General features: G+C 40.3%; 1 protein-coding gene across 1 annotated transcript in view; it reads left to right on the top strand.

Moving 5' to 3' along the window:
• Positions 1-10,405, top strand: part of LOC102080179 (muscle M-line assembly protein unc-89) — a 156,244-nt gene extending 145,839 nt beyond the window's left edge. Inside the window, exons 26-31 of the mRNA XM_025905173.1 lie at positions 1,164-1,200; positions 5,099-5,106; positions 5,823-5,891; positions 6,049-6,108; positions 6,422-6,457; positions 8,967-10,405. Coding sequence (XP_025760958.1) covers positions 1,164-1,200; positions 5,099-5,106; positions 5,823-5,891; positions 6,049-6,108; positions 6,422-6,457; positions 8,967-9,052 — 296 coding nt within the window. The 3' untranslated portion in view covers positions 9,053-10,405. The remainder of the gene's footprint in view (positions 1-1,163; positions 1,201-5,098; positions 5,107-5,822; positions 5,892-6,048; positions 6,109-6,421; positions 6,458-8,966) is intronic.
• Positions 10,406-14,061: the final 3,656 nt, after the last annotated feature.

The following is a 14,061-nucleotide window of genomic DNA, read 5'->3' as shown; positions in this document are numbered from 1 at the left end:
CGCTTTCCTCAGGCACCGCTTCCTGTAGATGTCTTGGAGGGAGGGAAGCTCACCTCCAATTATCCGATCAGCACACCGCACTACTCTCTGGAGAGCTTTGCGGTTGTAAGCGGTGCTGTTGCCATACCAGGTGGTGATGCATCCAGTGAGGATGCTCTCAATGGCACAGCGACAGAAGGTCCTGAGGATGCGGGGGCTCATGCCGAATCTTTTCAGTCTCCTGAGAAAGAAGAGGCGCTGCTGCGCCTTCTTCACTGTTTTGTTTATGTGTACTGACCACGTAAGATCCTCAGCCAGATGTACACCAAGGAAGCGGAAGCTGCTCACTCTCTCCACAGCGGCGCCGTTGATGGTGATGGGGGTGTGTACTCCTCTGCACCTCCGGAAGTCCACTATCAACTCCTTTGTCTTTGCGACGTTGAGGGTGAGATGGTTGTCTTGACACCAGTGGGTCAGGGCGCTGACCTCCTCCCTGTAGGCCGTCTCATTGGTGATAAGACCCACCACTGTAGTGTCGTCCGCAAACTTCACAATGATGTTGGAGTTTCTAGTGGCCGTGCAGTCGTAGGTGTAGAGTGAGTACAGGAGAGGGCTCAGTACACACCCCTGTGGAGCACCAGTGTTCAGTGTGATGGGGGATGAAGTGGTGCTGCCCAGTCTGACCACTTGGCGTCTGTCAGACAGGAAGTTAAGGATCCAGCTGCAGAGGGAGCTGCTCAGTCCTAGATCCTGCATCATGGGAATGTGACATATGTAGAATCAGTGCAGGTTTGCTGTATGTGAGTTGAGTCCATACAGTGCAGGAGAGAGAGGGTGGCACCTGCCTCTGTTTTACAGTCCATGATTGTATAGAAGCTGTTCCAGAATCAGCTCATGTTCACATATTTATGAAGTCTTACACTGGAAAGTCTGCTGTTGATCTCAGTAAATGAACGGGGTTTCCTCATTCCCTGTACACAGACTGGCAGATGTTGATATAAGAAGATGACGTGGTGCTCTGTAGGAAAACAGAACAAGTCCACCATCAAAGCATACTGTTTTCTCAGTTTGATATGTAGGACTCTATCATAGCAGTAATCAGTCATCAGGCACATACAACCAATGTCAAGTACTTTGTTTCCGTGCTGCCATAAAGTGTCATATGCTATTCTGCTTCTCACCAGAAACGCCAGACACAGGTGTCCAAAAGATAGACACGTCTGATCATAATTCACGTCGGCAGTAATGACACCCGGTTACGCCAATCGGAGGTCACTAAAATCAATATTGAATCGGTGTGTAACTTTGCCAAAACAATGTCGGACTCTGTAGTTTTCTCTGGTCCCCTCCCCAATCAGACCAGGAGTGACATGTTTAGCCGCATGTTCTCCTTAAATTGCTGGCTGTCTGAGTGGTGTCCCAGAAACGATGTGGGCTTCATAGATAATTGGCAAACCTTCTGGAGGAAACCTGGTCTTGTTAGGAGAGACGGCATCCATCCCACTTTGGATGGAGAAGCTCTCGTTTCTAGAAATATGGACCAATTTATTAAACCCCCCAAAATATGACTATCCAGAGTTGGGACCAGGAAGCAGAGTTTCAGTCTTACACGCCTCTCTGCAGCTTCTCTCCTCCTGCTACCCCCCCAAAAACCCATCTCCATTGAGACTGTGTCAGCTCCCAAAAAGACAAAAAACAAACCAAAAACCAGCAATAAACAACTTAAACATAAAAAATCACAAAGAAAGAACAATACAGTATCCACATCTGAACCAAAGAGTAAAACAGTGAAATGTGGATTATTAAATATTAGGTCTCTCTCCTCCAAGTCTCTGTTAGTACATGACTTAATAATTGATCAACAAATCGATTTACTCTGCCTTACAGAAACCTGGTTGCAGCAGGATGAGTATGTTAGTTTAAAGGAATCAACACCCCCGAGTCATTCTAACTACCAGAAATCTCGAAGCACAGGCCGAGGGGGCGGTGTGGCAGCAATTTCTCACACCAGTCTATTAATTAATGAAAGACCAAGACAGACTTTTAATTCATTTGAAAGCCTGATGCTTAGCCTCGTCCACCCCAGCTGTAAAACTCAGAAACCAGTCTTACTTGTTATCATCTATCGTCCACCTGGGCCTTACACAGAGTTTCTCTCTGATTTCTCAGACTTTTTATCTGATTTAGTGCTCAGCTCAGATAAAATAATTATTGTGGGTGATTTTAACATCCATGTAGATGCTAAAAATGACAGCCTCAACACAGCTTTTAATCTGTTATTAGACTCAATTGGCTTCTCTCAAAATGTAAAAGAACCCACCCACCACTTTAATCACACTCTAGATCTTGTTTTAACATATGGCATAGAAACTGAACATGTAATAGTGTTTCCTGAAAACCCTCTGCTGTCTGATCATTTCCTGATAACATTTACATTTACAATAATTGATTACACAGCAGTGGAGAGTAGACTTTATCACAGTAGATGTCTTTCTGAAAGTGCTGTAACTAAGTTTAAGAATATAATCCACCCACTGTTATCATCTTCAATGCCCTGTACCAACATAGAGCAGGGCAGCTATCTGAACGCTACTCCAACAGAGGTCGATTATCTTGTTAATAATTTTACCTCCTCTCTACGTACGACTCTGGATACTGTAGCTCCTGAGAAAACTAAGGTCTCAAATCAGAAGTACCTGACTCCGTGGTATAATTCTCAAACATGTAGCCTAAAGCAGATAACTCGTAAGCTGGAGAGGAAATGGCGTGTCACAAATTTAGAGGATCATCATTTAGCCTGGAGAAATAGTTTGCAACTTTATAAGAAAGCCCTCCGCAAAGCCAGAACATCTTACTATTCGTCACTGATTGAAGAAAATAAGAACAACCCCAGGTTTCTCTTCAGCACTGTAGCCAGGCTGACAAAAGTCAGAGCTCTACTGAGCCAACAATCCCTTTAACGTTAACTAGTAATGACTTCATGAACTTCTTCACAAATAAAATTTTTATCATTAGAGAAAAAATTACCAATAATCATCCCACAGATGTAATATTATCTACAGCTACTTTTAGTACCATCAATGTTAAGTTAGACTCTTTTTCTCCAATTGATCATTCTGAGTTAACTTCAATAATTAATTCCTCCAAACCATCAACGTGTCTTTTAGACCCCATTCCTACAAAACTGCTCAAAGAAGTCCTGCCATTAATTAATGCTTCAATCTTAAATATGATCAACCTATCTCTAATAATCGGTTATGTACCACAGGCCTTCAAGGTGGCTGTAGTTATACCTTTACTTAAAAAGCCATCTCTAGACCCAACTGTCTTAGCTAATTATAGGCCAATCTCCAACCTTCCTTTCATATCAAAAATCCTTGAAAGAGTAGTTGTCAAACAGCTAACAGATCATCTGCAGAGGAATGGCTTATTTGAAGCGTTTCAGTCAGGTTTCAGAGCTCATCACAGCACAGAAACAGCTTTAGTGAAGGTTACAAATGATCTTCTTATGGCCTCTGACAGTGGACTCATCTCTGTGCTTGTCCTGCTAGACCTCAGTGCTGCATTCGATATTGTTGACCATAATATTCTATTAGAGTGATTAGAACATGCTGTAGGTATTACAGGTACTGCACTGCAGTGGTTTGTATCATATCTATCTAATAGACTCCAATTTGTTCAAGTAAATGGAGAGTCCTCTTCACACACTAAGGTCAATTATGGAGTTCCACAGGGTTCAGTGCAAGGACCAATTCTATTTACATTATACATGCTTCCCTTAGGCAGCATCATTAGAAGACATAGCATAAATTTTCACTGCTATGCAGATGACACGCAGCTCTATCTATCCATGAAGCCAGGTAACACACACCAATTAGTTAAACTGCAGGAATGTCTTAAAGACATAAAGACCTGGATGGCCGCTAACTTTCTGCTTCTTAATTCAGATCAAACTGAGGTTATTGTACTCGGCCCTGAAAATCTTAGAAATATGGTATCTAAGCAGATTCTTACTCTGGATGGCATTACCTTGGCCTCCAGTAATGCTGTGAGGAACCTTGGAGTCATTTTTGACCAGGACATGTCCTTCAACACACATATTAAACAAATATGTAAGACTGCTTTCTTCCATTTGCGCAACATCTCTAAAATTAGAAATATCCTGTCTCAGAGTGATGCTGAAAAACTAGTTCATGCATTTATTACTTCCAGGCTGGACTACTGTAATTCATTATTATCAGGATGTCCTAAAAACTCACTGAAAAGCCTTCAGCTAATCCAAAATGCTACAGCAAGAGTCCTGACAGGGACTAGAAAGAGAGAGCAGATTTCTCCTGTTTTGGCTTCCCTTCATTGGCTTCCTGTTAAATCCAGAATTGAATTCAAAATCCTGCTCCTCACATACAAGGTCTTAAATAATCAGGCCCCATCTTATCTTAATGACCTTGTAGTACCATATCACCCCATTAGAGCACTTCGCTCTCACACTGCAGGCCTACTTGTTGTTCCTAGAGTATTTAAAAGTAGAATGGGAGGCAGAGCCTTCAGTTTTCAGGCCCCTCTTCTGTGGAACCAGCTTCCAGTTTGGATTCGGGAGACAGATACTATCTCTACTTTCAAGATTAGGCTTAAAACTTTCCTTTTTGCTAAAGCATATAGTTAGGGCTGGACCAGGTGACCCTGAATCCTCCCTTAGTTATGTTGCAATAGACGTAGGCTGCCGGGGATTCCCATGATGCATTGAGTTTTTCCCTTCCAGTCACCTTTCTCACTCACTATGTGTTAATAGACCTCTCTGCATCGAATCATATCTGTTATTAATCTCTGTCTCTCTTCCACAGCATGTCTTTATCCTGTTTTTCTTCTTTCACCCCAACCGGTCGCAGCAGATGGCCCCGCCCCTCCCTGAGCCTGGTTCTGCCGGAGGTTTCTTCCTGTTAAAAGGGAGTTTTTCCTTCCCACTGTCGCCAAAGTGCTTGCTCATAGGGGGTCATATGATTGTTGGGTTTTTCTCTGTATTTATTATTGTGCGATCTACTGTACAATATAAAGTGCCTTGAGGCGACTTTTGTTGTGATTTGGCGCTATATAAATAAAATTGAATTGAATTGAATTGAATTGACGCACGTAAGCAACTTCCTCACAGAGCTTGGTAAACACATCACAGAGTGATTCATGTGACATTAAACTGACACTTTGCAGTCATCAGGCAGCACCTCATGAGTGTTGGTAAATGATTCACAGTGGTCAGTTTCTCCATCACAGTCTGATCTGTGGCTGATGTTTTATTTCTGGAAAGGTTCTTGGCACATTACAAGAGAAATGAACAGATTGTAGTGTGTACCATCAAAGACAGAAGGAACAGACTGGGTCCTCCATGTTTGTAGTTCCCTATTAAAGAGTTGGTGGTTACACAGCTGGATGATCACACTTACTGATATCTGTCTGTCTTTTTTTTTTTTTTTTCCTGTCCCATTTGGTTCTTTAGCCGTCAGAATTGTTGTCTGAAGACCAACAAGGATACCCAGTGGATTTACTTTGATCAAATGGATCATCACAGCCTTGCCGTATTGGTCCATTTGATCAACATTTGTTGTTATTATTTATTTTATTTTATTTTCAGTTGTTACAGATGGGACAGACATGACTGAGGGATAGGAAAGGGAGAAAGAAAGATGAAGAAAAAGAAAAACAGAAGGGAAGAGGGACTGTGAGAAAGGGCACTTACAAAGAGAAAGAAGAGAAAAAAATCTCCTGGATCACCTGTTGAGAGAAAAAAAAGAGAAAACAAGCAAAAAAAAAATGCATCGCAGACTAATGTCATTTTTCTCTCTACAATTAAGAAAAAACTTCAGACAGGCAAATCAATGTTGGAGCTAACACTGGCACAGAAGATGAAGGTGAAGACAAAGGTCAGTAAATGCCTCAGGAATGTTGGTAAATCATCCACAGAGGGCTGTAAACATACTGAGATGGATCCACAACTTAATTCAATTTTATATTATTTATATATGCTGATATCTGTCTGTCTGTCTCTCTTGACAAACCATTTTTCATTCTACATTTCAGAAGAAACACCAAACACAGCTGTCCAACAGGGAGACACAGGCCAGGAAACAACTCAAAGAGGTCAGTAAACACATCACTGAAGGATTCATAATACATCATCTGTCTACCATCAAAGAGGCTACAGAGTTAATCCTCCATGTTTGAAATCTGTCTGTCTTTCTGTCTCTCTTGACACATGATATTCTACTGTATTTCTCAGACTGATTTACAACTCACTTCATTTGTTTTCTGGAAAATTACGACCAAATATTTCCAAATTGAAGGCTTGAAATAAGATAATAATCATCAGGCAAATACAGCGAATGCAAAGTACCTGGTTTCCTGTCTGTCTTGACACATCATATTCTATTCTGCTTCTCATAAAAAATACCAGATGCAGATGTGGAACATGGAGTCACACCTGGCACAGGTCAGCAACTTCCTCACAGAGGTTGGTAAACACATCACAGACTGATTTATGTGACATTAAACTGACATTTTGCAGTCATTTCTTTCAATGACAAGAAATTTGAATTGAGTAAAATGTGATTGACAAACAGAGTTTTAAAAAGTAAAAGAAAATTTTCATATAACTGATTTAAAGAGTGTAAAATGAATGTTCTTGTCTAAATGTATTAATTCAATCTCACTGAAGATCACATAAACTAAATGAAACATGGAGTGAATTATAATCAATACTCACTGAATGTTTAAATGTGATGCAGTTTCTGTTACAGGAAAGAAGGAAATTTAATAAAATAATTTTATAGTTTAAATTTTAAATTCTATTTTTAATCATCGGTGTAGAAGAAGTCAGAGAGAGAAAGAAGGTGTGGGTGTTGAAGGCATCCAACAGGAGAGGGGGGAGAAAGGATGGGCGGGTATAGAAGTAAGGTGTAGAAGATATTGGGGGTTCCTTCCTTTTAACTTCTGTGAAAGGAGCAGGTCAGCAGGCTGGATCTAAGAGGTTCATGTTGAAGATACCAGCAGAGACGGATGAACAATCACACTTATTGATATCTGTCTGTCTCTCTTGACAATCCATTTTTCATCTCAATCTCTCAGAAAACAACGACAGATCCAGATTTCCAACAGGGAGACACGTCTGACACAGGTCAGTAAACACCTCACAGAGCTTGAGAAATGCTTCACACAGGTCAGTAAACACATCATAATCCCATTCAGAGTCCTGTGCTGTTTGCAGGAGTTAGGCAAATACTGCTCGCATAAACCAAAAAGAGTCGTCCTGTCAGAATTACATGTTATTAAGATACCAAGTTAGAAACACCAAAACATGTGTGTGACCACAGCACACGAGGCAACTGTCCTGACCTGAACTCAGTGGATCCTAATTTCACACCGTTAGATGACCTTCAGACTTTTATACAGTTTGATTTATCGCACAACACCAGAGGCCCTGAACGCATCGTGCGATTAATTTAGATCCAACAGACAGAAAATATCAGGCCAAAACTAAAACTAGTAATCAATCATCTCGCATAAACAACCAGTGAAAAGTACCTGAATTCCTCCAAACAAACTGTTTGTCTTCACACGTCATATGGTCCTCTGCTATTCAGAAGAAACAACGAAAGCAAATGTCCCACAGGAAGAACAGTTTGACACAGGTCAGTGAACGCCTCATAAATGGTGGTAAATGATTCACAGTGGTCAGTTTCTCCATCAGTCTGATCTACAGCTGACATGTGCATTGCTCTGGAAAAGTTCTTGGCTGATTACAAGAGAAATGCACACATTGTACTGTGTACCATCAAAGAAGGAAGGAACAGATTTGGTCCTCCATGTTTGTAGTTCCCTATTAAAGAGCTGCTGGTTATACAGCAGCTGATTGGATGATCTGTCTGTCTCAACATAACATTTTCAACTCTACTTCTCAGAAAACAAGCAATGGAAAGAACTTGGCTTCCTCTAATCTTTTTGTCAAACTCGGAGTGAACAAAAGCAGAAAAACAGTAAAAGGTGCAAACTGTGAAAGTGTAGTTTATTTCATGAATACAAACATTTTTACAGTCCACAGAGCAAAGTAGCATAATGATAAATGGATACTACAACATAACATGGGCTGTGAGAAGTAAAACTCATCGTCTTACAAGTTGTTATAGTCTATAAACTTAGAATAAACCATTAGAAGTCATAAACCAGAAGAGCAGAGACATTTTTGAAGAAAATGGATGTTAACAAAGCAGGTGACGGCAAGCTGCACACACAGGCGCCGTCTTGGATTGAGAAAACTTTAAGCTGATTCTTCCTCAACTTAAATAAACCCTTGATATTAGAGTTTAGTGTTTTAAGGCATCTATTAAAAACAGTCAGTGATGGAGCTGCTTCCTCTCAGTCTTTTCAACATCCTCTCTCCTTCCTTTGAGCGTGATTATCATGACACCGTGATCAACAGTATCAAAAGCAGAGGTGGGATCCAACATAACCAGAATGGTGTCCTCTCCAGAGTCTGCTGCCATCAAAGTGTCACTAGACACTCACCACACTCCAGAGAGGGAATCCAGTGAAGATCTTTACAAAGGGAACAGACAGAAGACGGGAAGAGCAAAACTAAAAACCATCTTGGTTCAACAAACAATCCAGCCATATGTGACAGCTTTAAAAGTGGCTGCTGATGAGATCATTAGTGAGATTGATTCATATACAAACATAGTGACAGACAGCTGCTTTGTCCCTGCAGTCTCTGCTTTTCTCTGGAATATTGTCCTCATGTCCAGGGATGCTGCAGTCCTTTGGCTCTGCACGATGATCAGGTGTAGACCACCTGAGGGCTGAGTGGGATTACACATAACATGAATCAAAGCTTTGCCCACTCCTCTGTGTGAGACTGGAACATGTGATGTTACATGTGTGTCATTATGAGACCAGACTGGATCCATCTGATGCTCTCTCTGACTCTCCTCTGTCTGCTCCTCCAGGATGGGGGAATACTGTTACTGCATGGGTGAGCCAAAAAGGTGGCCAGGCTGTGGCTCAAAGTGGACGAAATGGAACTGGAGTATGAAGAACAGACCCTCTGTTAGCTTGTTGTGGTTCATACACTGTAAAGTATGTGGTGTAACTATGATACCATAAACATGAAGATGCAGCTTTGCTTTGACCTTCCTCTGCTCACAGCTGAACAACCTCAGCCAGCTGTTTCTCTAACATTAGAAGCTCATAATGATGATGATCCAGAGTGTGTTGTTGCTCAGTGTTGTTCCCGGTGCTGCTGTGCTGTTTCCTTGTGTTCTGATGGATCTCCATCTATAGCCGTGTGCTGAAGCCTGAGTGTGTTATCCATATCAGTGTGACATGAACTGTAATCTGAATGTATTGTAAAGGTTCATTAGAACAAACTTACTGCATGTTTATATTTATTTATTCATTGAATATAGAAGTGTTGAACTGTGAGGTAAAAGGAAAACTTTAACATTGATTCCTTCTCTGTGTAAAGCTGGTATCATGCGTTGTCTTCATGTAAAGTTTTAATATCAGATATACTCAACTGTACGTGTTATTCTATGTATTCTGTAACCATTACGATAGATGACATGTTTCTATAAATGACTCTGTGATTGTTGCTGTTGTGATGTTTTGTTTTTTGATCCTCTGCAAACACAAAGACCACCTGTTTGTGTAAATCAGTGTTTCCCATGAAACAAACTTGTAAATTCTGTATTTTAATCTCTTCCACTGGAGTTCTTTGTGGACATAACATGAACCTGATACCAAGAATGTAGTTTGGATCATTCAGCATCATTAATGTTGAGGCAGCCAGGAAGTGTGAATAATGAATTGTACATTGTTGGATCAATAAAAACAGTGTTTACATTCAAAAACATCCACCTTCAGAAACTCTGTTCATTCACACTCTCAGTACTTGGTTTGGGCTCCAGTACCATGAATTACTGCATCAGCTCCTGCTGAGGAGTCACTGAGGCTCAGGTTGGTCTGACTGTGACCTTCAGCTCATCCAGAGTTTCTCATCTTCATCTTAATAATAACAGATTCTCCGAGGGGTTCAGGTCAGGAGAGCTGGCTGACCAATCAAACACAGTAATAAGCTTTTGGTTTAGTGTGTCTATGACCAGCTCCTGAGTCCTGCTGGGAAAGGAAACCAGCATCTCCATGAAGCTTGTGAAGAGAACGAAGTATGAAGAGCTCTGAGGTCTCCTGGTAGATGCTGTGTGGACTCTGGAACTGTAAAGTCACACCAACAGTCTCTGCAGTGTCACAGTTAGATAGGAAAAACTGTTTTTTACAAATTAAACACATCACGTATGTGGTGTGTTTATGGAAAACAGTTACTAATATTATTGTCAGCATGGATGACATTAAATCAGTCTAAAAGTCCTGTCTTGCAGGTCTTTTCACTTTCATGGATTCAATCTGGTTTGGTTTCAAATTTTTTACCAAAATAAAAGTAGAAAATTGAATTTAGATCCATTGTGTATGTTCCAGGAGTGTGAAAGTCAATGCAATAACTGTACAAAGGAAGTCAAAAGAAGGCAGCTAAGGTTATGAACTGCTGCTATGTATGTATAAGTGTATGTAAACCTCTGTATGTACAAACTGTATGCCACACTGTACAACACTGTCCTTTATTTCACGCCTGTTCACTGTACTGTTACAATTACAGTTAGTCTAAAAAGTAAGAAAACCTGTCTTTGGTTGGTTGGTTTCCTTTTTGTATCAGTATTTCTTGGCTAAATGTGCTACACTTTTAGAAACTCTGTTTATTTCCTTTTCCATGGTTTGTCTAATCCACACAAAGTCACAAGTGTGCATGCAGGCTCAAATATATACATCCACCCCTCCTTATGTAACCCGTTTGTGTGTTATGTCTGTCGATGCGTTGTGTTCTGGCGTATGAATAAGAGGCAGGAGACGACACTGGATCTCTGGGCTGTTTACTGTAAATCGCAGCAACATCTGCTACACATCGACATACAGAGCTGTGATCTGTCTGTGTTGCACACCTGCTGGGACACCTCTCCCCCAACCATGCTGAGTGGAGTTGTGTCCTGCAGCTTTATTTATTTGTTTTAAAATATCAACTTAAGCTCTCAAAAAACAGCAAAAACACAAAATAAATAATATTATCACTGAAAAATCATCAAAAACAACTTATAAGAACAAGAAACAAAATAATTCAAAACCAATTAAACAATCAGACAAACAAATACAACTTAATAACCAGGGTCCAGCATTTTGGTGCTTATAATTTAAACTTAAACTCAAATCCAATTATATTAATGAATTGTCATTTTCCATTTAACAGGTAATATAACACTACATCACAAAAGCAATTATTGAAAAACTACATCTCAGGAGCATAAAAAATATCACCACACCTGCAAAATATGGAAACACAAAGCTGTGACCTGTGTGTGCTGCGCTCTTGCTAGAGTACCTCTCCTGACAAGAGAACAGCCATCAACAAAATACCGCAGTGATTTCTTTCACCTGCCGCTAGCGACCAGGCTCACTTAGCATGCCAGTACTACAGCTGCATCCTCGGGCTAAAACTCATTAAAAACTTCACATAGACAGGAGATTACATGAAATATTTAATTTAAAAAAGGGTGTTTTGGTCAAATTCAAAACCATTTAATACATATGTTACACTTACATTTGGTTAACTGACCACTTTTCTTGGCATAATTGGTAAAATTTACAATTATATTTAACTGAATTTGGTAAGCAGAAGAAAATGGATGAATGGATTAACAAGAATGAGAGACATTCAATTCAATTTCTGAATAGTTGAATAAAAATGAGAAATATATCTATAATTCCAGAGGCCATCACAGTCAATAGAATGACGTCTAATAACCATCAGTCTATCTTCGTCTGCTGATCCAGTTCAGGTCATGGAAGAGTGAGAGGCAGGGTACATTCTGGACAGATCACCAGGCCTTTGTAGGACTAACACAGAGAGACAGACAAACATGCACACTCACATTCACACCTGTGCTAAATTTAGATTCAGTTAACCCAACCTCAGTAACTGCATGTTTTTGGACTGTGGGGAGGAAGCCGGAGTACCTGGGGAGAACCTCAGAGACACGGGGAGAACATGCAAACTCCACACAGAAAAAGCAGCCTGGATTCAAACCCAGGTCCTCCTCTTGCTCTGTGCCTCAACATTTAACTAAACACTTCCAGGAGATTCTGGAGAGGAGCCTTAAAAAGGGTTTGTCTACAGACTGAGGAATAGTGCCGCCTTCTGTTCTAACACAATATATATCTGCAGACCATCTATAAAAATGCTATCAAAATCCAATGAATGTGAGCAGCAACATGTTGTACAACGACTGCTCATTAGTCACCTGATTGTTTCCCCAAATGAACCAATGAACAAACTGTGAAACATATTTAGACATATTTCAGAGGAATTGTGCTCAGCTACATTTAAAATAAGATATGATTAAAAATATGGTTGTCTGTCCCTGTGTGTTGGCCCTGCGACAGACTGGCGACCTGTCCAGGGTGTACCCCGCCTCTCGCCCTGTGACAGCTGGGATAGGCTCCAGCGCCCCCTGCGACCCTGAAAAGGATAAGTGGAAGCGAATGGATGGATGGATGGATGGATGGATACATTTAAAATATCTTCTAACTGTCTGCTTCAATAACAGGATGATTTCCACACTCTCTGAGCCTTTAAAGCATTTATAGATTAAGAATAGAATAGAATAGTCCTTTAATTGTCCCACAAGGTTAAATTTGGTTGTATCAGCAGCAAAAACACATATATACAAACAGAACAGAAACAATATTTTTACATATTTACATCGTGGACAATAGTTACCAAAGCAGAGTACTGTACAGTTATTAAAATTAGAATACAGATAAGTTGCAAACCCAGGTTGTAGTGTGCAAACAGAGTAGGATACTGAACAATGTTTGAATAGTTAAGAATATTTAGAGTAATTAGAAACGTGCAGATTGTTGTACCTGTGCATTAAAAAGTAGACATGTAGACATTAAAGTGAAAGGTCAGCTGAACCTCAGGACTGAAGGCCTCTTTGATTTTCATCAGTAAACTAAACAGACACAACACCATGAAATGCATGAGCTTAGAGTACTTTTGATCTTTTTTTCTTCAGTTTCATGTCTCGACATTTACATTTACATTTTCCCAGTTTTTCAGTTTATTCTTCTGAATCCACTTTATCAGTGTTGTCGTTTTAACTGAACTGGTTCTTATTTAGTGCTTTTCTACTCTACCTGAGTACTGAGGGTTGTAAAAGTCAGTGTTTTGTTCCCAATATGCTGATAGTGGTAGAGTGGTCCTGTGAAATGGAAAAATGTGATGAAAGCTGAAAAGGCTCAGAGCCAAAAAGAAAGCCAGACAGATCCTTTGGAACAGATGCAAGTCGGTGGTGTTATGGAAATTTTAACAATAACCTGCAACACACCCAGTGAGCTTGATTTGAAGTGGGTTTAATAAACACATTGCAATGTGGAGAGAGCATCCCAGTGAAACACCAGGACCATCTCTGCCTTGTGGCCACCGCCCTTACATCTTATATACAGAGACACAGACAAAGAACATTGCACAAACTCTAACATGTTGGCCCCTCTCACGGGGGGGCTATACCTCCTCCCACACAGAGAGAATTATGACCTTGTTTTCTGCTTAGCCTTCACCTAAGGATTTACATCCCTGATAAGCAGAAGAAGCCTCACTATCTGTTTAATGTCTCCCATTACAACGGCCTCACTGTGTTAACTTTCCACCTGCATGTAAAGTAGTGGCAGGAGTGCTCTTACTATGGTAAAGTGAGAAAGTGATATTACTATAACTAATGTGATATAATTAAATATGTGATTAATATATGAAAAAAGAAATCTGCCACCACATTCCCACCCTTTGTGATACCACAATTAAGAATCACATAAAAACAATAGGGATTTCTTTTCTAACTACCGAACATAACATCAGCACAATTGCGTCCTCAAAGAAATTCCATAATGTGCGTCCTCCCTATAATCAGAAGGAAAAAAAAAAACAAATTCACACTTTAT

Source organism: Oreochromis niloticus, linkage group LG3 (assembly GCF_001858045.2).
Source record: "Oreochromis niloticus isolate F11D_XX linkage group LG3, O_niloticus_UMD_NMBU, whole genome shotgun sequence".
Taxonomy (NCBI): domain Eukaryota; kingdom Metazoa; phylum Chordata; class Actinopteri; order Cichliformes; family Cichlidae; genus Oreochromis; species Oreochromis niloticus.
Note: the sequence above shows the minus strand (reverse complement) of the source record. Positions and strands in the feature narration are given on the sequence as shown.